Source organism: Ochotona curzoniae, unplaced genomic scaffold (genome assembly GCF_017591425.1).
Source record: "Ochotona curzoniae isolate NIBS_2020 unplaced genomic scaffold, NIBS_Ocur_1.0 scaffold_4683, whole genome shotgun sequence".
Lineage (NCBI taxonomy): Eukaryota > Metazoa > Chordata > Mammalia > Lagomorpha > Ochotonidae > Ochotona > Ochotona curzoniae.
The window spans coordinates 14,844,735-14,867,434 of NW_024467121.1; the positions used below are offsets into that span (position 1 = coordinate 14,844,735).

Below are 22,700 nucleotides of genomic sequence, written 5' to 3' on the forward strand. Positions count from 1 at the left end.
GACTAAAGCGGCGAGTGAGGTGGGAGGAGCGAGCAGGGAAGCGTCCGCGCACGCGCAGTGCGTCCTGTCTGCCCGACCTTCAGCAAGGCCGGCACCACCATGTTTTCTCGGGCGAGCGTCGCTGGGCTGTCGGCCTGGACCTTGCAACCGCAATGGTATGGCAGCTTGCGGGAGGTTCGGGAGCATTGCGAAGGGCTAGAAGGTTAGAAGGGTCAGGAGGAGGACGCGGGGGGCCTTGTAGGACGGACCCGGCCGAGGTAGGGCCTGGCTAGGCCCGGTGTCCTGCAGGAAGCTGCAAGGCAGGAAGGGCGCGCGCTGCGGCCGCAGCTCCGGGCCCCGCCAGATCCCCAGGGGCCGCCGGGCTCTCTGGAGTCTTGGGTCTGAGACCTTTGTCCGAGTTCAAGTCAGGGCGGTCTTTAGGCCTCTTCGTGCCAGGCAGTGAGACTCGGGGAGCCCGTTAGCAGACCCTGCAAGCTTTAGGGGGTAGCGGAGGTCTGACCTGGGAGGAGGTGCACTTGTACCGTGTGCGTCCTTGATGCCTCTGAAACGCCCTGCTGCTGTGCGAACTGACCCTTGTGTTTCCTCGAGTGTGTCAGCTGTGTGGCCAGGCGCATTGCCGGGTACTGGGGAAATAAAAGGAAGGTGGTGGTCTTCTGCTTGCAGAAGGGACCTTAAAGCTCCCTGTGCATGGGGGGAGAGAAGCCATCCGTCGCTGGTCCTGAAACCATTACGCTGAAGCAGTAACCCTGCAAGGTCATGTGCTTGTTCCAAGGTCCCCGGGAGATGAATGTCAATGGCATTTGTTAACTGCCGTGCGGGACAATGGCTCCACATGTTTTGAAGAGTTTCAGCTTTGGTTCCTTGGGAAAGCTCAGTGGCCAGGTGAAAGGTGTTTGGGGTTGGTTAGGGGCTGGTGCTGTATAATAGGATGAAATGCTGTGAAAGTCTAGGGACATATTAGGATGCAAAGAGGACAGCTATCCATCAAGAGCTGCATGGTAGCAATTCCCTGGTGTTCCAGGACGGTGGATTTCTAAGGAGCCAGAGTACTAAGCTTGATTTTTGTGTGTGTGTGTCATGATTTTTGTAATGGGACTATGAAGCATATGGTTTTCTGTGAGTTGGATGTAGAGGTTAGATTTATGTATTTAGTCTGTGGTTGAGAATATTCATGGGAATTAAAAAGTCACTGCAGGGGAATTCCTGTCTGCGTAGATTTTCCCATTTGTTAACCACTCAGCAGACAGGGAACCTGGCCCTCCACTGGCTGATACTGTGCAAACTGCCACAATGTGATGAACGTGGATAGTGCCTCGGTGAGCTTCCTGGGACGGTATCAGCACGACATGGAACTCAGCAAATACACACTCTAATTCCTTTATCTCATCTCGCTTTGCATCAGTGTTATCTGTCAGTGTTTTTAGAATATTAGGTAAAGCACCAAGTAGCTGTTTTAAAAATGGAGTTTCTGAAATAGAGGAAAATATTTTGCAAAAATTCTAGAAGCCACTTTTAAGAAATATTGGGTCCTGCATTTTCATTGAGGTGTGTTCTGCTATGGAAAGCACGAACCTCTTTGAATGTATTCAGTCCTTAGGAGTAATGTCTGTCTGGCATCCTTCGGGCTTTGTCTTCTGTAACTATGACTGACAGAGCAGGTGTCTGACACAGTAGTGAAGCCACCTCTTGGGGTACCCACATCCCATGTTGGGGTGCTTGGGTTGGAATGGACTGCACTCTCTATTCCAGCTTCCTGCTGATGTACTTCCTGCAGGGAGGCAGGTGGTAATGAAGTACTCGCTTCCTCTATACCTGTACCATAGATGTGATTGAATTCCGGTCTCCTGCTTTAACCTGGCACAGCCCAGACTGTTGGGGAACACTTGGACAGTGGGCCCGCAGGTGGGAGACCTCTGTCTGCCTGCAATTGAATAAAGGTTAAATTATAGTTGTCTTTTGAATGCAGAAATTAGCACTGACAATGTTTCACACTTCACAGAATTAATTTGGAATAGGCGAGATAAACCTTTGCCTGTGGAGAACCTTGGTTCTGTTGGTTATTGAGATGGAAAGTTGTTGAAATGCAGCAGAATGTTTTAACAGGTGGTCTGCAAGGATTTGGCTGTGTGACCTTGAACAGGTCAGTGTCTGCCGCCAGTCCCCACTCTGCAAGGAGGCCTGACTGATAGGGTTCCCGGAGGACTGCGTGCTTGCAGAGTCCAGCACAGAGGAGAAATGCTGGTGTTGATCTGTCTGCATCAACTGGAAAATGACAGGTTTCTAAGCACAGTTTATACCTAGAATAGGTAATGGGGGTTATTCCACAGACCAAAGGAGGAGGAGGCATCCTCAGCGGGGAGGGATTTTGGTGCCGAGGCAGGTGGTGGGCTTGTGTGTTGGCAGTCACTATGAGAAGCAGACACACTTCATGCTTCTCCCTAAGAATTTAAAAGTGCGGCAGCTTCCTTAAGGTTTATATTATACCACATTATGTTCTCTAAAAATCTATATTTCTTTAGTTAATTATTCCTGACTCCTTCATGTTGAATCTCTGCTGCTTTATGAATGTCAAGTGTCCCCAGTAATCCCTTGAGGAATTCCCAGGAATATTTCAGAACGTCTTTATCCCTTTCAGAGCTGTACATTCAGTAAAGCTACATTTCCTGAGTGATAGTTGGTTCAGCTTATGACTGTTCTAGATAGATTATACTTACGAAGTGAAATGATGACATGGTCATGCTTATAGCTAAGTGAAGATCAAACATGAACACACTGTGAGTCAGGTGAAACTGACCTGTGCACAGCGAGCACAATCGCAGAGGCTGTTACTCCTTCATACCTGTCACTTGGCACACTTAGTGAAACCCAATATTCCACGTATGTCCAAAAAATGATGCACTAAACAAAAATGTCCCAAGTGATATTCTCAAACTGGAAACTTATTAAATTCAAATGTGTGCCTGAAATGTTAATAATCACGTTACTGCCTAAAACTAATAATCAGATGCCTACATATTTAGGGGACTTGGGGTAAAAAAGTCATTATGCTAGAACAAATCCAGGTTGGTCCCAAAAATCTGTGTGTCCAAGTGCCTTCAAAAGGAAATGTGAGGGCCCAGCGCAATGGCTCCATTGACTAATTCTCCCCCTTCAGGTGTGAGGACCCCATATGGGTGATGATTCGCCTCCCCCATTTCCCATCCAGCTCCCTGCTTCTGGCCTGGGAAAGTAGTGTGGGATGATCTAAAAGCCTTGGGATCCTGTACCCATGTGGGAGACTCAGCAACTCCCGGCTCGGGATTGGTTCAGCTCTGGCTGTTGGGCCGTTTAGGGAGTAAACAGCAGATGGAAGATCTTTCTGTGAATCTGCCTTTCCAATAAAAATAAACAAAGCGTAATAAATAAATAAATCTTTTTTATAAAGGGATAAGCTTCATTATTTTGTTGATAGGAAGTCATTCCTGAGGCGGTTGGTATCTGAAATAGAATTTATATATCCTTGCTTTTATCTTTGACATTCTCGTTTAAAAAATTGTTTTTAATTATTTACCTGGAAGGCAGATTACGGGAGAAAGGAGAAACAGAATCTTCTGTGCTCTGGTGTACTCTCCAATTGAACAGCCAAGCCAGAAGCTGAAGCCTCTTCTGGTACTCCCATGCGGGTGCAGGGCCCCAAGCCCTTGGGCCATCATCTGCTCCTTTTCCTAGGCGCATTAGCAGGGAGCTCACATGGGGGCCAGCGTTGCAATCAGCCTTAACCTGCATACAAGCCCTTCTTTTTAGGTTATTCTTACAATCAAACCTATTAATTTCTGTGTAACTAAAATCTTCATCCTTATTTCCTTTGATTTCCCCCCTCTCTGGCAGAGTGACACTAGTATTAGAACGTGAACTGGCACTCCATTTGGAGCTGCTAGCTTTGCAAATAAGGGCTTGACCTGATTCAGTTGAAGTTGGTCCTTCAAACCCTGAATTTTTCTTTAGAGATTTATTTATTTTTATCTGAAAGATTTAGAGAAGGAGAAACAGAGAGAAAGATCTTTTATCCACTAGTTCTCTCCACAAATGGCTGCAGTGATCCGGAGCCAGGAGCATCCTCTGGGTCTCCCGTGTGGGTGCAGGGACCCAAGGACATACGCCTTTGCTTTCCTAGGCCATAAACAGGGAGCTGGATTGGAACAGGAGCAGCTGGAATATGAATCTGTGCTCACGTAGTTTGCTGATGCTGCAGTCAGAGGATTAGCTTGTTACACCACTGCACCAGGCCCCAAACTTGTACCTTTTTAAAGTTTTAATTCAGACTGTTTCTTGGTACAGTTTTAGATGTACAGAAATATTGATCATTTGATACAGAAAGTTACATATACTCATCTACTCTGGACAGTTTTCCCTGTTATTTCTTTTTTTAAGACTTATTTATTTTTATTAGAAAGCCAGATGTACCGAGAGAAGAGACAGAGATGAAGATCTTCTGTCCGCTGATTCACTCTCCCAAGTGGTCACAACGGCCAGAGCTGAGCCAATTCAAAGCCAGGAGCCTCATGCCTCTTCCACAGGTGTGGGTGCAGGGTCCCAAGGCTTTGGGCCGTCCTTGACTGCTTTCTCAGGCCACAAGCAGGGAGCTGGATGGGAAGTCGAGCAGCCACCAGACAGAGACTTTAGCTACTAGGCTACTGCTGGTCTTCCCTGTTACTAACATGTTGCTTTACAAGAATGTAAGTGTAGCATTAATATATCGCAGCATTACTAACTAGAGCACATTTTTTTTTTTAAGATTTATTTTTATTGGAAAGGCAGATATACAGAAACGAGGAGAGACAGAGAGGAAGATCTTCCGTCTGATGATTCACTCCCCAAGTGACTTCAGTGGCCGGTGCTGCGCCGATCCAAAGCCAGGAGCCTCCTCCAGGTCTCCCACGTGGGTGCAGGGTCCCAAAGTCTTGGGCCGTCCTCGACTGCTTTCCCGGGCCACAGGCAGGGAGCTGGATGGGAAACAGGGCCTCCGGGATTAGAACTGACACCCATATGGGATCCCGGCGTGTTCAAGGTGAGGACCTTAACCGCCATGCTGTCACACTGGGCCCTAGAGCACATAGTTTTAATTAAGGTGCACTGTTTTGTTTTACAATTCTGTGCATCTTGACAAATGTAGGGACATTATCAATTATTATAATACACAGAATATTTCACTCCCCTCCCCCCCATTCCCTTCTCTGTTCCTAGAAACCTTGGTGGTTACTGTTCTTTCTTATTGATAAAGTTGTCTAATGGCATCTTTCATTTAACAGTATGTATTAAGGTTTCTCCCGTCTTTTATATATTGCTGCTCATTGTGGGGCTGGTGTTGTGGAGTGGTAAGGCTACCTCCTGCAGCACTAGCAGAGAGATTGCTTTAGCTGTTAAAAAAAAAAAAAAAGACTTTATTATGTGGATGTCCCAAAAGTGAATTATCCATTCATTCATATATTGAAAGGAATCTTGGTTGCTTCAATTTTTGGTGACACAAGCATAGTAGATTGTGTATATTGATAAAATTTTGAGCTTAATTGAGTATATACCTAGGAGCATGGTTGCTGGATCCTATTTTGAAACTATAGTAAGCTTTGTACGAAATTACCAGCTCATTTTCCAAATGGAAATTTTGCATTCCTGTCAGCAGTCAATGAGAGTTGCTGTTAGCTACATCTCTTTTTTATTTCGTAGTAATTTGTTAGACTCCATTCATCTTGTAGATGTGTGGTGACATCTCATTGTTTTAGAATTTTAACTTGAAAATTGATTTGAACAGCAGAGCATCAAAGTGACACACAGATCTTCATCCATTGGTTTATTCCTCAGATGATGCCTCTGATGGCCAAGGCTTCAGTGGGTTAAACGGGGAGATGGGAGCACAGTCCAAGTCTCCCATGTGGGTGGCAGGTGGTCAGTATCTGAGCCATCCATCACCTGTTGCCTTGCAAGAGGTGCATCAAGACTGTGGAATTGGCGTGGGCTCATATTGGAATTTGAACCCACGCACTCCAGTATAGGATATGGGCATCCCAGACACCTTTGTTTTTTTAAGTGATTTTATTTGAAAGGCAAATCGACAGCTACAAACACATACATAAATATACATGTGCACACTGACACACAAAGATGTGAGTGAGTAAGAGAGAGCTTCCATCACCTGGTTCTGTCACTAAATGCCAACAGTGGCCAGGGCTGCATAAAGTCAGAACAGAACCAACAGTCCGGAATTCTAGGTCTGCCACATGGGTGGTAGGGGCTGAACCTCTTCAGGTTTCACCTGCTGCTTCCTAGGGTCACATTAGCAAGAAGTTGGATGGGAAGCAGAGGAGCCAGGACTCAAACCAGGCACTGGTGTCCATGACACCATGCCGTTCCCTCAAGTGCTGGCTTACTGGCCCCTCCAGTGCAGTTCTGTGATATGATATTGAGCATTAATTTATGTTATCTGTTTGCTGTATGTATCTGATGAAATGTCCAAACCTTTTCCCAAATAATTATGTTTCTGGTTTGCCTAGAAGCTTTATCATGAATGGTTATTAGATTTTGTCTCATGCTTTTTCTATATATTTTGTATGATTTTTCTTCTTTAACCTGTTCATCTGATGGATTATATTTGATATTTAAATGCTGAACAAGCCTTGCATACCTGGAATAAATCCCACTTGGTTCTTGTGAACATTCTTTTCAATATCATACTGGCATGACTTGCTTATACAGTGTTGAAGATTTTTGCACATGTATTAATGAGGCTACCAGTCTGTAGTTTCCCTTTCTTATAACATTCTTTATCTAGTTTTGATATTGGGTTAGTAGTGACCTCATAGACTTTGAAAGTGTTTATCTTGCTGCTAATCCTACCGACACTGTTAGCATTGTAACTGCATTTCTAGCGTCCAGGCCTCTGTATTTTCCAGACCCTTCTTGGGCATATCTACCTTTGCTGTGGTCATCCTAACCATATCCAGAGTCCATTATCTACTGGCCAGTCTCCTCACTCTTGACTTCAGAATTTCTGTCTTGGTTAGGACAGCATCCACTCAGGCCATTAAATCAGTGGATTTGTCCCCAGCGTCCTTGTAAATTGTATCTCACTCTTCAGTGAAACTGGCTTCTGCTTTCAAAAATACACATTTGTTGCAGGAAACGGCCTTTTTAGTTGCACTTCTGTGCGCAGATTTACTGATTCTCCGGTTTTCTTGTACAGCTTCGCCTGCCACACAGGTGCTTGACATGCTGTCCCCCTCGTCCTCCCACCAAGTGGCGGGGCTTCTCTCATATTTATCTTTTTAGTAACACTGCATTTTGACCTTAGCTGTGTTTGAGCACTTCGATTTTAAGGACCAGAAAATTATATTAGCAAATTTATATTATCAAATGTTATCAAATTTTATATGAATCTCAGTTCTCATGACTCTTACAAGATAATAATATGCCGCTTGTAATTAGAGACCTTGTCCCATTCCCCGTTGTCCAGAACACACTTGCTTGGTAAATGTTTGTTCGATTGAAACACTTAAAATTGGTTTTACATAAACTTCCACACATGCACACAGGCTTGACTGTATAGTTGACTGTAAAAGTTTATGAGCTTCAGGGGTCAAAGGTTGCTCTTAGAGCCAACGGGTTTTGATTTTAAGTAAAATTGGGCAGCCGAATAAGGGGGAGGACTGTTTACTTATATAACATATTAACTTTGAAGGTTTTTCTTATATATGTATGAAAACTAAAAATAATACTAATGCCTTTCTTCTCAGGGTCCAAGTTCGAAATATGGCAACTTTGAAAGATAGTAAGTATGCTGTTGGTCTTGCTGTTTGGATTAAGGAAAACAACATTGGCAAAAGTACTTAAAAAAAAATACATGTTTTAAGTATTATACATTTGATCAACATTCAGAAAGGAGCCACCTATGCTTATGTGTGTGGGAGACCAGACATGTGGGAAGAAAGAACCTGATGTGACACATGAGAACATCTTATTCAGGTTCTGTTGTCTGTAGAGCAATGGCGTATTTAGGACAGTGCTGTGCTGTTTGTGAATACACACATATATAAAGACAGTGCTGAAATATATGTGTTCTGGCCATTTTCAATACATTTTGATATATTTTTTTAAGATTTACTTATTTTTTTTGCAAAATCACATATATAGAGAGGAGAGGCAGAAAGAAATATCTTCCGTCTGATGATTCACTCCCCAAGTGACTGCAATGGCCAGTGCTGCGCCAATGCGAAGCCAGGAGCCAGGAATTTCCTCCAGGTCTCCCATGTGGATACAGGAACCCAAGGCTTTGGGCCGTCCTCAACTGCTTTCCCAGGCCACAAGCAGGGAGCTGGATGGGAAGCAGGGCTGCCGGGATTAGAACCGGCGCCCATATGGGATCCCGGCATGCTCAAGGCGAGGATTTTAGCTGCTAGGCCATCGTGCCAGGTCCCAATACCTTTTAATATTCTAAAGCACATAATGTACTGTTCTGCTGTTTCGTCCCAACTCTGACATTTTTAGGGATTTAGCACTATGCTTATATTTGGTCTAAATCCTGATTATTATTATACACGAGTCTTCATTTTTCAGTAGCCTCACAAATGAAATTATATGATGATTTTAGTACTTCTGCTTTTCAGTTACCAGGCGACTGAAGTCCATCAAAAACATCCAGAAGATTACCAAGTCTATGAAAATGGTGGCAGCAGCAAAATATGCCCGGGCGGAGAGGGAGCTGAAACCAGCTCGAGTGTATGGAATTGGATCTTTAGGTAAGAGGTGTTCCATTTACAAGTGACAAGCGTGTAACCTAAAGATTACAGATGACTTTGGTGCCCACAGTGACTGGCCTGTTGTTGTACTCATTTGTAAAGTACTCACAGCAACCCTACAGTGGTAGGATCTATCGCACACTGAAATTAAGTAACTTCTGTGTTTGGATTTACATGGTTTGGTATGATAGCCTTTGTATTTTATCAACCAATATGTGTTTGTTAGCTTTGTACATAATATAAATTCTTTTCTAGAATAATACCTTGGGCACATTCGCTTGGTTTCATCTTTATGATGTGTCTGTCATTTAATGACTGCAGGATGGGCATGATGGCACAGGATAGTAAGAAGGCAACTAGGACCCACAGTGAACATTGACTGACTGGTCATACATACAACCTGTCATAATGTTTGTTGTTTTTTTTTTTTAAAGATTTATTTATTTTTATCGCAAAGTCAGATATACAGAGAGGAGGAGAGACAGAGAGGAAGATCTTCCGTCCGATGATTTCACTGCCCAAGTGACCACAATGGGCAGTGCTGTGCCAATCTAAAGCCAGGAGCCAGGAACTTCTTCCAGGTCTTCCACACAGGTCTAGGAACCCAAGGCCTTGGGCCATCTTCGACTGCTTTCCCAGGCCACAATCAGGAAGCTGGATGGGAAGCAGGACTAGTGGGATTAGAACCTGCAACCATATGGGATCCCAGGTGTTCAAGGCGAGGACTTTAGCCACCGGGCCATGGTGCCGGGCCCACATAATGTCTTGAGAATTTGAATGATGAGAAAACAGGAAAAGCAACTAAAACCTTTTTAAGAAAGTTTGATTATTTTTATCCTTTTTGAGTTTTTTATATATATATATATATATATAATTGTATATAGTTTGGTGGGGTTGGAGGCGAGGGTGATGAAGCAGAAACAAACACAGCACTTTGATCTACTGGCTAACTTCCCAAATGCCCACAGTGACTAGGACGGGATTGGATCAAAGCTGGGAGCTGAGAATGTAATCAAATGTTTTACCTGCATCCCAGGAACCAAGTTACTTAAGCTGTCACCTGCCGCTTCCCAGGGTCTGCCATAGCAGCTGTCCATAGGAGCTGGACTTAAGCCTTGAACCCATGCTCTCTGACGTGGGAAGCCAACATCTTAATTCATAGGCCAAGTACCTGGCCCTGTAATCCATCTTTGTAAGTCTTCTTAATGTGAACATGGTAGTTTAATAAAAGATTTATATTTTGCTTTTAGTTACATATATGCATATTCATATATGAATTTATCTTGGAAAGAAGAGTTGGACAGTTCTCATTTTAACCAGCAATTACATCTTTTTTTTTTTTTTTTTTTTTTTAAGGTTGTGAGGCAGATTTACAGAGTGAAGGAGAGAACGAGATCTTCCAGCTGCTAGATCGCTCCCCAGATGGTTTGACTGGTCAGAGCTGGGCAGTCTGAAGCCAGGAGCCTGGAACTTTTTCCAAGTCTCCCAAGTGTGTGCAGGGGCCCAAGGACTTGAGCCATCCTCTGCTGCTTTCACAGATCATAGGCAGGGAGTTATTATATCCTCTATTTTATCTCTTCCATTATTATACTATCTCATGCTGAACGTAGTCACCCAGATGAATATTTAACTTAAATATAATGGGAAATTTACACAAAGTAAAAATCTGGAGCAGATGCTATGGCATGGCTGGCCTCTACCTGTGGCACTAGCATCACATATAGGTGCCGCTTAGAATCCTGGCTGCTCCAGTTCTGATCCTGCTCCCTGCTAATGTCCCTGGGAAAGTAACAGAAGATGGCCAATGTCTGTGGGTCCCTGCACTCACATGGGAGACCCAGGAAAAGCTCCAGGTTTCTGCCTTCAGACGAGCCCTGCTTCTGTCATTGTGGCCATTTGGAGAGTGAATCAGCAGAAGGAAGATCTCTCTCTTCTCTCTGTAAATCTAAGCACATAATCTTTTTAAAAGATATTATTAGGGCCCGGCAGCATGGCCTAGTGGCTAAAGCCCTTCCCTTAAACGTCCAAGGATCCCATATGAGTGCCGGTTCTAATCCCGGCAGCTCCACTTCCCATCCAGCTCCCTGCTTGTGGCCTGGGACAGCAGTCGAGGACAGCCCAAAGCCTTGGGACCCTGCACCTGTGTGGGAGACCCAGTAGAAGTTCCTGGATCCTGGCTCTGGATCTGCATAGCATCGACCGTTGCGGTCACTTGGGGAGTGAATCATCGGATGGAAGATCTTCCTCTCTGTCCCTCTTCCTCTCTATATATCTGACTTTCCAATAAAATCTTAAAAATAAATAAATAAATAAAAGATATTAATAAAAAGCAAAATCATACAATAAACCCCAATTTAACTTCCATCTAGCTGTAAGATTCTCAGCTCAGCGCATGCAGCTTTTATATTTGGGGTTCATATCGTCCCAAAGGAATATTTTCATTTTAAATTATTCTCTGCTGCTCTCCCTACCCCAGTTCCTCCCAGTAATTTCCAGTTAGATTGAAGTTGTATTGCCATGTCCTGCCTAACTGCTTGGATTGTACTTGATTCTGTTCTGACCACCATGCTGCTGCTATTTCTCTGCTCTTAGTCCTTCTCAGATGCTCAGATTTCTCTTCACAAGCCTTCTCAAACCACCTTCTCAAATAGTGTCTCCTTTTAGAACCTCACAGTTTGGTTCCTAATCTTTCCCTTACACACAGCGTCGTTATCTGCCATATGTTGGATCCCTCCCGTAGAACACAAGTTTCATTCTTGCAGTAGCTAACTCAGCAGATGTGCGAGTGAATGAAGTGGCTCCTTGCTTTATAAATGCCAAATTTAGATTTCCCTGCCAGATGCAAAGGGGATTTAGCTTAGGTGTGAACCATCTTTATCAGCCCCACCACTTCCTTCTGTGAGTCGCATTTTCTGCTAGCATGATAAGCACAGCTTCTGTGGTTTAGAAAAGTTTGGTTGCTTAGTTGACTCTCAGGTCTGCCCTAAAGACATTAATAATTAATTCACATAAGATTATATCTAATTCATGTGGATGTGCTTGACTAGATATTTAACACCCGAAGCATGTGTGATGGTGAGCACTCTATAATTGTATCTATTTATCTGCGAAATATTGATTTTCCTTGTGTTACTTGATCTAAAACAATGGTTGAGTCAGCTTTGGAAAAGAAAAAGTTATATTTGGAGCTGTGGTTAGGTTGCCACTTGGGATAATCACACCTTGTCTCTGAGGCCCTTGGTTTGAATCCCACTCCCCTTCTGGTCCAGCTTTGTGCTGTTATACAATGTAGGAAATAGCATCTAAACACTGAAGTACTTAGGTCTCTTCAACCCATGTGGGAGGCTAGATGGATGCCAGGTTCCCAGCGTTGGCCTATCCCAGCCCACTTATTGAACCATTTCTATTTCTCCTCTTTCAGATAAAAAGATAATTTGAAAAAAAAAAAAAACCTGCTAGTCCGCTCTTAAGCCCTAGTTGCTAGATATTAAGTGGGAAGTGTTTAAAATTTTAAGTAGACATTTTATCCTACATGATATATGACGTAACAGAAGGGGGACTTGAAAGGAGTGTTTGCTACGCCCTCTTAGCCTGAGAGTGAACACTGACTCTGCTCTTTGTGTGTGGGCCCTCAGATATTGAAATTTGAGATGAAGTGCCTGGTGTGGTGGTCTAGCAGCTAAGTCCTCACCTTGAATGCACCGGCATCCCATGTGGGCGCTGGTTCAATCCTGGCAACCCCACTTCCCATCCAGCTCCCTGCTCGTGGCCTGGGAAAGCAGTTGAGGATGGCCCAAAACCTTGGGAACCTGCACCTGGTAGGAGACCTGGAGGAGGGTCCTGTCACCAGGCTTCGCATTGGCTCAGCTCTGGCCGTTGTGGCCACTTGGGGAGTGAATTGATGGATGGAGGTTCTTCTGTCTCTCCTCTGTATCTGACTTTGCAATAAAATAAAAAATCTTTTAAAAAAAGAAGAAGAAAAAAAATTTGGGATTAACTGTGGAACAGTGAAAAAGGAACCAGCAGAAATGCGGCATTTATGAAAATGCACCTTGCAGCTCATAGGGAGCTGCTTGCCCCGGTCCCATCTATTGGCCCACAACCTGCACTTGACTTGCCTTTGCTTCCCAAAGGCTGCTCCTAGCCAGCGACTGAAGCAGACCCCTGCCTCAGAGACTTAGCGCTCCACAACAGCTTGGGTGAAGTTTCCTTAAGCTGCCACTGGTTTTAGAAGCTGCTTCCCTCCTCCTGCCTCTCCGTCCCATGGGTCTGTCTAGTTTTGTGGCATGAAAGCCTTTTGTAATTTCCCACCTGTTTTTCGTCACTGGCATTTCACCTAAATATAAGTCTGTGTATCTTTGGCCCCATTTATTCTACTTTCAATCTCTGCTCCTAGGAAGACCAGAGACCAACAAAGTGAAGTTAACAAATGATGCCAAACATACAGTGTCATCTATTTTAACATTAGTGGTTTTCTTTTTTCTTGTTTGTTTTTGAAGATTTATTTATTTTTATTGCAAAGTCAGATATATATATATATAGAGAGAGAGAGGAAGATCTTGAGCCCAATGATTCACTCCCCAAGTGACCACAACAGACAGTGCTGTGCTGATCCAAAGCCAGGAACCTGGAGCTCCCTCTAGGTCTCCCATGCGGGTGCAGGATCCCAAGGCTTTGGGCCGAGCTTGACTGCTTTCCCAGGCCACAAGCAGGGAGCTGGATCGGAAGCGGGGCTGGCAGGATTAGAACCTGTACCCATATGGGATCCCGGGCATGTTCAAGGTGAGGACTTTAACCGCTAGACCACTGCACCGGGCCCCATTAGTGGTTTTCGTGAGAACTTCATATAAACATCTCAACAAGTATTTGCTTTCTGTAATTTTGGTTGTATATTGGAGATTTGCATTCTTTACACGTCTGATATCAACCCAGGTAGGAACCTCTGTAATTCTGGCCTCTTACAAATGGTTTAATGTAATAGAGATTTATATTACTTATTATGAGTGGAATTTGACAATAATTGACCCCTAAATCTGTTTAGTACAGATTTAAACATGTATGGTTTTAAGCTTTGGTTGTAACTAGAATAAGAACACAGGCATTTCTGATCATACTCATCACTTGCCTTCTAAGTTTAAAATTCATACTTTTGAAAATAGGTCTTAATGTTGATTAACAGCTATTGCTGTTTGTAAAATACATATTTAAAATTCTTGTCCTTTTTTGTTGTTGTTTTAAGCTTTGTATGAAAAAGCTGATATTAAGGCGCCTGAAGACAAGAAGAAACACCTCCTTATTGGTGTGTCCTCAGATCGAGGGCTTTGTGGTGCTATTCATTCCTCTGTTGCTAAACAGATGAAAAATGAGGTGGCTACACTCACAGCAGCTGGAAAGGAAGTCATGCTGGTTGGAATCGGTGACAAAATCAGGGGCATACTGTATAGGTAATATCAATATGTGTGGCTTGTCTTCAAAGGGGTGCAACTTGAACAAATGAAAGTCTTTATTAATTTTTTGAAAGGCAGAGTTAGGGAGAACAGCAGAGACAGCTCTTTTATCCATTGCTTACTCCCCAGAAGGCCAGAACAGCTGGGGCTGGGTCACACCAAAGCCAGGAACTTCTTCCAGGTCTCCCACATGAGCCCAAGCAGTTGGACCATCCTTAGCTGATTTCGTAGGGAATTGGATCGGCAGTGGAGTATCCAGGACTTGAACCATGCCAAGCAGGTAGCAGCTTAGCTCACTAGAGTGACAGCCCCTGATGGTTCTTCTAAACGTAGTGTCTTTTAGTATCTTCGTAGACTCCTTTCTTGTTTGTTTTTATTGTGTGTATGTGTATATTGCTTCTTTTTATCAAAGCAGAATATGAGGGGAAACTCTTCCTATTGGCATTATACCAAAAAATCTGAGAAGCTATCACAGCCTGAAAATGTTAGAAATGAACAACAGTTCATTAGTATTAGAAGGAGAGAAATATAAGGGGTGTCCTAAAGTTTTATGCAAAGTGCATGATATGAAAAAAATCTGTGGGTTTCAAAAAATTTTCACCAAAACAAATGCATATTGTTATTTATAGGACTGGTAGACAGAAGTAGAATGCCCATCAAATTGTTAACTACCTAAATACCCAGAGCAACTGAGTTTGGGCTGGGGCTGAAATCAGGAGCTGAGAATACCATCTGCGTCCCCTGTATGGCAAAAGCCTTTGAATTGAGCCGTCACCTTTGCTTGCCAGGCTTCTGCACTAGCAGGAAGCTGCAGTCAGGAACCAGAGGCAGGAATCCAACCCAGGTAGTCCCATGTGGGATGTGACAGTCTTTACTGCTAGACTGAAAACCTTCCCATTTTTCCATGAACATTTTGAAGACCCCTGGTAAAGGCAGAGTGCATGAGACAAGAGAGGCCTAATTTTTAGGCTTAGTTGTTATTAATTTCAAAAAGAGTGACAGAATAAGAGGAGGAGAGAGGAAGTAATCTCCCATCCACTGGTTCACTCCCCAAATGGTCACAACAGCCAGGGCTTGGCCAGTCCAAAGCCAGGAGTCAGAACTTCATGCAGGTTTTCTGTGTTGGTGGCAGGTACTTAAGTATTTGAGCCATCACCTACCTGCCTCTTTCCAGGTGCATTAGCAAAGAGTTAAATAACAAGCAGAGTAGCTAGGACCAGAAAGTCCAGTGAGCATCTCTAGTGAAGATTTTAATCTGCAGTGCCACAATGTGGGCCCCAGCTTTTAATTCCTTAAAGGTGCTGAAGGAAAGGATCAGTCCTGATCATTCATGGGACAACTCTTAGTCACCACCACTGCCTGTGGCCCTGACACCCCCGCCCCCCGAGAAAACCTGACCCATGATCACAATAGTTTCAACTTGTTCTAAGTTTGTCAGCAGAAGTAATAGTAAATGATTTTAAGTACTCTTTGGATTTTCTCACAGGACTCACTCTGACCAGTTTCTGGTAGCATTCAAGGAAGTTGGAAGAAAGCCCCCAACTTTTGGAGATGCATCAGTTATTGCTCTTGAATTGTTAAACTCTGGATATGAATTTGATGAAGGGTCTATCATCTTTAATCGATTCAAGTAAGAAAAATTAGAAATCAGAGCATTATGTTTTGTCTATATTAAGAATAACTAGATGTTTACTTGCCAGTTTAACAGTTATGTTGAAGTTTACATATGCTTTTGTCATTCTAGGTCTGTCATCTCCTATAAGACAGAAGAAAAGCCGATTTTTTCCCTTAATACCATTGCAAGTGCTGGTAAATAGTTTTATATGACAAGTATTTTTGCACATAGAATTGAGAAATTTGTACACTAACTATTTTTGTTGAGGGGCTCTGTTAGAACTGCAGGAAAATAATTTGAGGCTATTTGTGAGAAGCAACATGTACTAGTGACTTCCACGATGTCTTTATATTCATTGACTGCTCTTCCTCTAATTGGATAGATAAGTATATCCTGAGAGTCATCATTAGAGTTTTCTGTCCTCAGAGATTAAACTGACTTTGCAATCTACTTCTGGGAATTAGAGCCAGGTACATGACAATCAAAATCTCTGAAAGATTTGAACCATCTTGAAAACTGACTGAATATTAAACTTCTTGTGTCTCTTGTTTTATTTTTTTGAGTAAAGTCATCACTGCTCAGTGAAGCATCCTAAAAATTCTAGAAATTTTTTCTAAGGCTTTTCCTCCTTATATTTAAAAAAAATTGAAATTGGGATGTCTCCGTCAGCTAATTAAACAGTTTTAATTAGTCATTTCTAATAGTAAAATAAAGGTATAAGAATCATCTTATATTTGATGAAATATAGTATTGGTGCATTACTTTATGCTAACGAACTGGTTTCAGAAAATATTGAGTGCTTGCTGGCTGCTCTCTGGAGGATTTCCTTTTTTTTTTTTTTCCCCACTGTTCATCTTTTAAATATTCTGGTCATTATTTCACATGGACGCAGGCTACATTAGGTTTTTTAGAGGATTTCATAGCTGAAAGTAAGTAGCAGCTATTTCAGATGTCAGCTTAAGCCTCTATCAAATATTTTGCGCATTTTATTTCAGTGGAAATACGCTATAATCTCTACTTTGGAAACAGATTCTGTACTGTAATTATTAAGGTTTGTATAGTAAGCTGTTTTTGTACTGTATGGCTTCAGAGAAATGCATTGCTTGCCTTAACAGAGAGCATGAGTATCTATGATGATGTCGATGCCGATGTGCTGCAAAATTATCAAGAATATAACCTGGCCAACATCATCTACTACTCGCTGAAGGAGTCGACCACCAGTGAGCAGAGTGCAAGAATGACAGCCATGGACAACGCCAGCAAGAATGCTTGTAAGTGCTTTGCATGGACTTGCTGGACAGTGCGCTGTGGTGCACAGAGTATGTCCTCTGATGAGTCCATTACCCAGAGGAATGTCAAAAATGTAAATGAAGTATTCCCTGCCCTACAGGGAGGTGCACGTACTTGATACAAGGCAATCACATAGCAAGTACTGTGAAAAAATATCCTGTCGGAAGATATAACAGTATCTTCATTAAAATGTTTATAGAGAGCCCAACATTGGTACCCAAAAAGAAATAGAATCTCTTATATTTAAATGAAACAGAAGTTAATTAGCAAGTTGCTCTTCTCTAGTTTTAGATTTTGTTGTCTAATCTTTGTTTTATCCCTAGCTGAGATGATTGACAAGCTGACTTTGACATTCAACCGTACCCGCCAAGCTGTCATCACCAAGGAGTTGATTGAAATTATCTCCGGTGCTGCAGCTCTGTAAGTAGCTGTCGTCTATTGCCTTGTGAGAATTTTCTTCATTTCTGTTTGTCTGCCTATTTAAACTCGCATGCTTAGAAGTGTTTTGTCTGCTAAAATTGAAATGCTCCATTGCTGGATCTTGCCATCTTACTCTCAGGACATAAAGATTTGGTAAAAATAGGCTTCCTTTAAAGTGTTGGGAACAAACATGCAGATAGCATCATTTATAAAAATCCATCTGTAGAATTTAAAGCATTTTAAGCCAACCTTTCTGAGTGCAAGAACTGGTTTTGTGTTTGATCTTATGCATTGGATCATGGCAGGGTCTAGGAATTTTTTAAAAATTATTAAGATTTTTATATCTGTATCCTAAGATTGTAAGATAGTATACTGCTTTGCTCAAGAGCACTTTTCTTTTTTTTTAACTGTATTAATTTTTTTATCAGTTTTTAACAGATTCAATACCTCTCTTGCTGGAAAACTTTTTGATTGCTGCGATAGTTTAATGTTTGGAACATAGTTTAAGCTCACACAGGGGTTTTATTCAGAGAAGCCTTAAGCTGAGTACTCGATCTGCCATACACAACATGAGGTACCACCATGAGGATCTGATCCTCGCTGAAGAGTTCCTATTTCAGCAAGCCAAAAAGCATACAAGTAATTGAGATAGAATATGGAATGTGTACTGCTGCAGTGGGCTTGGGTTTGGCCCTGGCCTAGCCAGTCTGTCCCCCTCCAAAATCAGCCCACACACTTGCCAACAGGTGGAACAGCTTTGTCTGGCCTGACCAACACTCAGTCCTGAATCACATGCTCACCAGTGGGAGCTATGACCCTCACAGGGGTTTCCCAAGTTTCTCCACCGGGCCTATTCCCAGATCCAGATCTTACATGTGCCAGTGGGTGCTAGGTTCTTATCTGGCTTGGTCTACCCCCTCCATCTTGGCCTTTGTATGATGGTGGATGTTGTGGACTATCCCGCCCCACATCCTATTATTGGGAGTGCTCACGAGTGCTGCAGTCTGGAGCAGCCTGGCCTGTTCTGAACTATAGGACTCATGAGTGTTGGAGGGTTCCATGCCATGGTCATTCCTAGCTCAGCCCATCACTACTCCCAGGTCTTGAGCCAAACAGCGAAAATTGTGGTTCTACAGGGATAAGTCCACATATGTGCCCCAGCCTAGTTCTCTTGCATGCTGGTTAGTTTCATGGCCCAGTCTAACTTTACCTGTCCCCTTTTCCAACTCTTACTAGTAGGTATTGTAATCTAGCCCTGCCTTGTAAGCCCCCAGCCCTAGCTTTAGTGTGAGTGGTGATTGGCGGTGTTCCCTGCTAACTAGCCCAGCACTGGTCTCCCACATGGGTTGGTGTGTTGGTCTGACCTATAAAAGTCCTCCAGCATCCCTCTCCAAACTGCTCTATCCCAGCACTCCCGCTTATTTGCAAGTACAGTGAACAGTTCGATGGAGGTCCCTCAGAAGTCCTTCCTCACCTGCAACATACTTCCCTACCAGTCTCCCCCCGCACACACACACCCTCTTGCCCCTTTGTGATCAGTGCAGTCCCTGCACTGGGGAGCACACAGGTTCCCCAGCCCAGCCTTTAGAGTCCAGTGTTCCGGTGGGGTGGTTTGCTGGAGCTCTGTCTGCCCACTAGGGGCCCAAGTTCCTGGCATGTTTGCTGGTCTCAGAACTTATCCCTCTACACACCCAAGATGCAAGCCCAGTCCACCAACACACCAGGCCAGCATTCTAACTTAGGGCTCTCCGTGCCCTGTGCAGGACCAAGCAAGTGAGGAAATCCCCAGGCCTGCTCTACCTGCCTGGATGTGAGCACCCAGGTCCCTGCACGCCCCCACAGGCTCCCATCCCCTTGGTCTTCTGTATGCCCTCACAAGCCCACACACAGAAAAGTGGCACAGGGTTGCTCTGCATGTACACAGAAAGGCAGCCCCAAATCTCAGCTACCTTATCTAGCCCCCTCTCGAGGTAAATCATGTCCTTTCACATCTCAAAGAGGACAGTATGTGCTTCCTTTTGCTCAAAATGCCATTTTTCACCCCTTGCTTCCTTAATTCTTCATCTGACCCCTCCTGTTCATCCTATAGTCCAGAAAACCTCCTTTAGGTTTTTTATTACTATTATTTAAAATATTTTAAGAGACTTATTTACTTGAAAGGCAACTAGAGACAGAGAGAGATTTTGCAATGTCTGGTGCTGAGTCAAGCTCAAATCAGGAAACAGTAGCTCCATGTGGGTCTCTTACCTGAGTGCCAAGAATCCAGGCACATGGGCCATCTTCAGCTACCTTCCTAGGCATGGAGGTTTGCCCCCCTCAACAGTTGTGAAGTAACCCCTTTTACCCTCTTAAAATTCCCTTTGTCTAGTTCTTAAGGTTGTGTCAGGAATTACCTTTTTTATTATGTATTCCTTGAGATTAGGACAGGACCATAGGTTACTTTTATATCCCCAACAACTAGTAGTTAAATGCCTCCTCAGTAAATATTGAATGAATGAAATCCTGTATTTCTATTGAGAATGTTTGTATCTCAACTGTTGCACTTCTGGGGCAGCTACCTGCTAATGACCTGGGAAAAGCAGTAGGTTTTAAAGGTTTAGGTCCCTGGCACCATGTGGGAGACCTGGATGAAACTTCTGACCGAGCTTTTGCCTGGTCCTATCCCTAGCATTGAAGCCATCTAGGGAGTGAACTAGCAAATTTGTATCCACTTGTTCTTGCACTTTCACATAAATCTAGAAGTTCAGAAGAGAGAAATAACATTTTATCGGGTATTTGAAAATGTAAGACTGGGGGGGAGTTAGTTGTTAGGTTGACATTTTAATTGGTTCTTGAGATTAATCTTTCGAGATTAGGACTAGGCTGAGATATGGATAATCTAATTGGCTCAGGAGACTATTGTTAAAAGTTGGTTGTTGCATCTATCAGCTAAGCATCCTTTTATCTTTTACATTCTATGCATGGCTTTGTTAGAACTAACCTCATGTCTCAGGTTGGTCAGTAATGTTTTGTTAGCATTTCCTATGACTCACACTTGTCACATATAACATACAGACTATTACAAGAATTAAATAATTATTTTTTCTTGCTGATGGTTCTCAGCTGATTTCTTCTTGGCTGTGAAGTGTTAGGACACTTGAGGGGAAAAGACCTGCATTAGAAGAGTCATGGGCTGCGTGACTGAGAGCATTTTCCTTTCTGAATCTTGAAAAACCAGATGTTAAGGTCTACACTGTCAGGCTCCAGCTCTTGCAAAACAGAACATCAGACCGGAAACTTGACTTAAAAGTAACAAAATCAAGGGAAAGGGAGGAGAGAGAGCTTTGGACGTAAAAAAAGGAATTTAGAAAAAAGAATCCATGCAGCTGGAGATTTACTGCTATTTTCACTTTTTAGAAGAGAGTTTTGAATCTGTATATAGGAAGTTAGCTGTGGAGTCTGAAGTTCATGTTGTTTTTATAAGTGACCTTAAATGTTCTATGAGCTGTTTAATGTAAACAGATTTGGCCACATTGTAATAAAAATAATAAATAAGTATTCAGTCTTGCCTGATTGCATGAATATGTTTTTGTTGCTTCTGACCAGGTTGAATTCTATAACTTTTTAAATTTGTTTTTAACAATTGTTAAGTTGGTTTTAAAGGGTAAGTATTTATGTGATATGTTCAAAGTAGTAAATGAACAAAGTGGACTATGATTAACTGGCATGGATTGCTTTTTGACCTGCTTGTTTTGTGTTTTTCTTCTAATATAATAACCAGGGATTAATGAAAATCAAGTTCCACCCTCAGACAAGAGGTAAAGTTGACATGCTCTTCCCAAACTCTTTTACAAAAGACATGTGGTCAGGTGTGCCTGAAAACTACTTAGCAAAAACTGCTTCTCTGAGCGATTTAGAGTGACAGGATGATTCAAGTAGCCAAGCACTGGGGACATAGAAGCAATACTGTGGGCTGGGTGTTTTTCTACATTTATTAAATGTATTTGTCATAGGAAATGTGGGTAAGGGAATAACTTTCAAGGATAGAGAATTGGTATTAATTTGTTGTTTTAAATATAGATTGATAGTGCTCACCTCGGCAACATACATACTAAAATCAGATCGATAAAGAATAGTGATTTCACATTTTATCCCTTAACGATTTAACAGAGATTTAACAGAGAACAGTAAGGTTCTTTTCCTGTGTTTATTTTACTGATTTCACACATCAAAAAATTCATTATATAGAGACAAATAACTATTTTGAGAATAGTTGTGTTTGTTCTCACAAACTCTTTGCAGAGTTCCCTACACTGAAACTTGGGAGCCTCTAGTATACGGTAACATTTCACAGAAACTTGCACAAATCACAAAGAAGCACATTGAAAGTTGGGTCCTCTCTTGATGTAACTGATTGCCATAAATACATTGTTTGATTTTTAACTGTTTTCTTCTTTGTTTTTCAGGTAAAGAGGGAAAGTTTGGCCAGCTGATTTTATTTTTAACTTGCTGCTGTCTTTGTGAGAAGAAACTTGTTCCATTGTTGAATGTACTACAGACAGCAAGAGATTTGTAAATTATCTTACAATAAACAACTTACAATAAGAAAATCACTCTTCTCTCCTTATTTAAGAGCAACAGTTGCAGTTTTCAAAATGAAGTGCCAGTAAACCATTTAAATCAACATGGTACTATGGACCTTTCTGTATGAAACATCATTTAAGAGGTTTTTCTGAGTTTTGTAGCTCCTGATCTTTAAGAAAAAAAAATGTTTTCAAGCACCAAAAAAACATTTGAGTGTGATAGCTTTTGATAACCTTACGGTTGAGTGCCTGAACCAGTTCTGTGCAGCAAGGGGGACAGATCAACACTTCTGGTTTTTATTTTTTTTTTAATGGGGAACTTTGATATTACAGTTGATTTTTTTTTAAAAGCCAGTAAATACATTTTTTAAAGGTATTTTTATTTGAAAGGCAGATTTTTTACAGAGAGAGAAGGAGAGACAAAAGGGGTCTTCTATTTATTGGTTGGTTCCCCAAGTGGCTATAGCAAGCCAAGGCCAAGCAAATCCAGAGCCAGAAGCTTCTGGGGTTTTTCCACATAGGTGCAGCGGCCCAAAGACTTGACTTGTCCTCCTTTGCTTTCCTGTGAACATTAGCAGGGAGTTGGATGGGAAATGGA

The 22,700-nt window shown here is 42.5% G+C and overlaps 1 protein-coding gene and 1 long non-coding RNA gene across 4 annotated transcripts; both read left to right on the forward strand.

Annotated features, from left to right (window-relative positions):
• Positions 1-3: 3 nt before the first annotated feature.
• ATP5F1C (ATP synthase F1 subunit gamma) lies at positions 4-22,129 on the forward strand. 3 transcript variants are annotated; one of them, XM_040968220.1, is made up of 10 exons: positions 4-155; positions 7,767-7,801; positions 8,637-8,768; positions 14,008-14,212; positions 15,702-15,845; positions 15,960-16,024; positions 16,946-17,101; positions 17,444-17,540; positions 21,301-21,337; positions 21,986-22,129. In XM_040968220.1, exons 1-9 carry the CDS (start codon positions 100-102, stop codon positions 21,305-21,307), a joined length of 897 nt encoding a protein of 298 aa, XP_040824154.1. In that variant the 5' UTR covers positions 4-99; the 3' UTR covers positions 21,308-21,337; positions 21,986-22,129. The 3 variants fall into 3 exon arrangements, with proteins under 3 accessions (XP_040824154.1, XP_040824155.1, XP_040824156.1); XM_040968221.1 differs by lacking the exon at positions 21,301-21,337; XM_040968222.1 differs by lacking the exons at positions 7,767-7,801; positions 21,301-21,337; positions 21,986-22,129 and having other exon boundaries at positions 75-155; positions 17,444-17,547.
• LOC121148151 lies at positions 18,380-21,296 on the forward strand. The gene is made up of 2 exons (XR_005882516.1): positions 18,380-21,002; positions 21,042-21,296. It is a non-coding gene; the product is annotated as an uncharacterized LOC121148151 (long non-coding RNA).
• Positions 22,130-22,700: the final 571 nt, after the last annotated feature.

Coding starts and splice junctions, on each gene's coding strand:
- ATP5F1C (XM_040968220.1), top strand. CDS start 100: ATGTTTTCTCGGGCGAGCGTCGCTGGGCTGTCGGCCTGGACCTTGCAA. Junction 15,846..15,959: donor ATCATCTTTAATCGATTCAA/GTAAGAAAAATT, acceptor TTGTCATTCTAG/GTCTGTCATCTCCTATAAGA. Junction 16,025..16,945: donor TAATACCATTGCAAGTGCTG/GTAAATAGTTTT, acceptor TTGCCTTAACAG/AGAGCATGAGTATCTATGAT.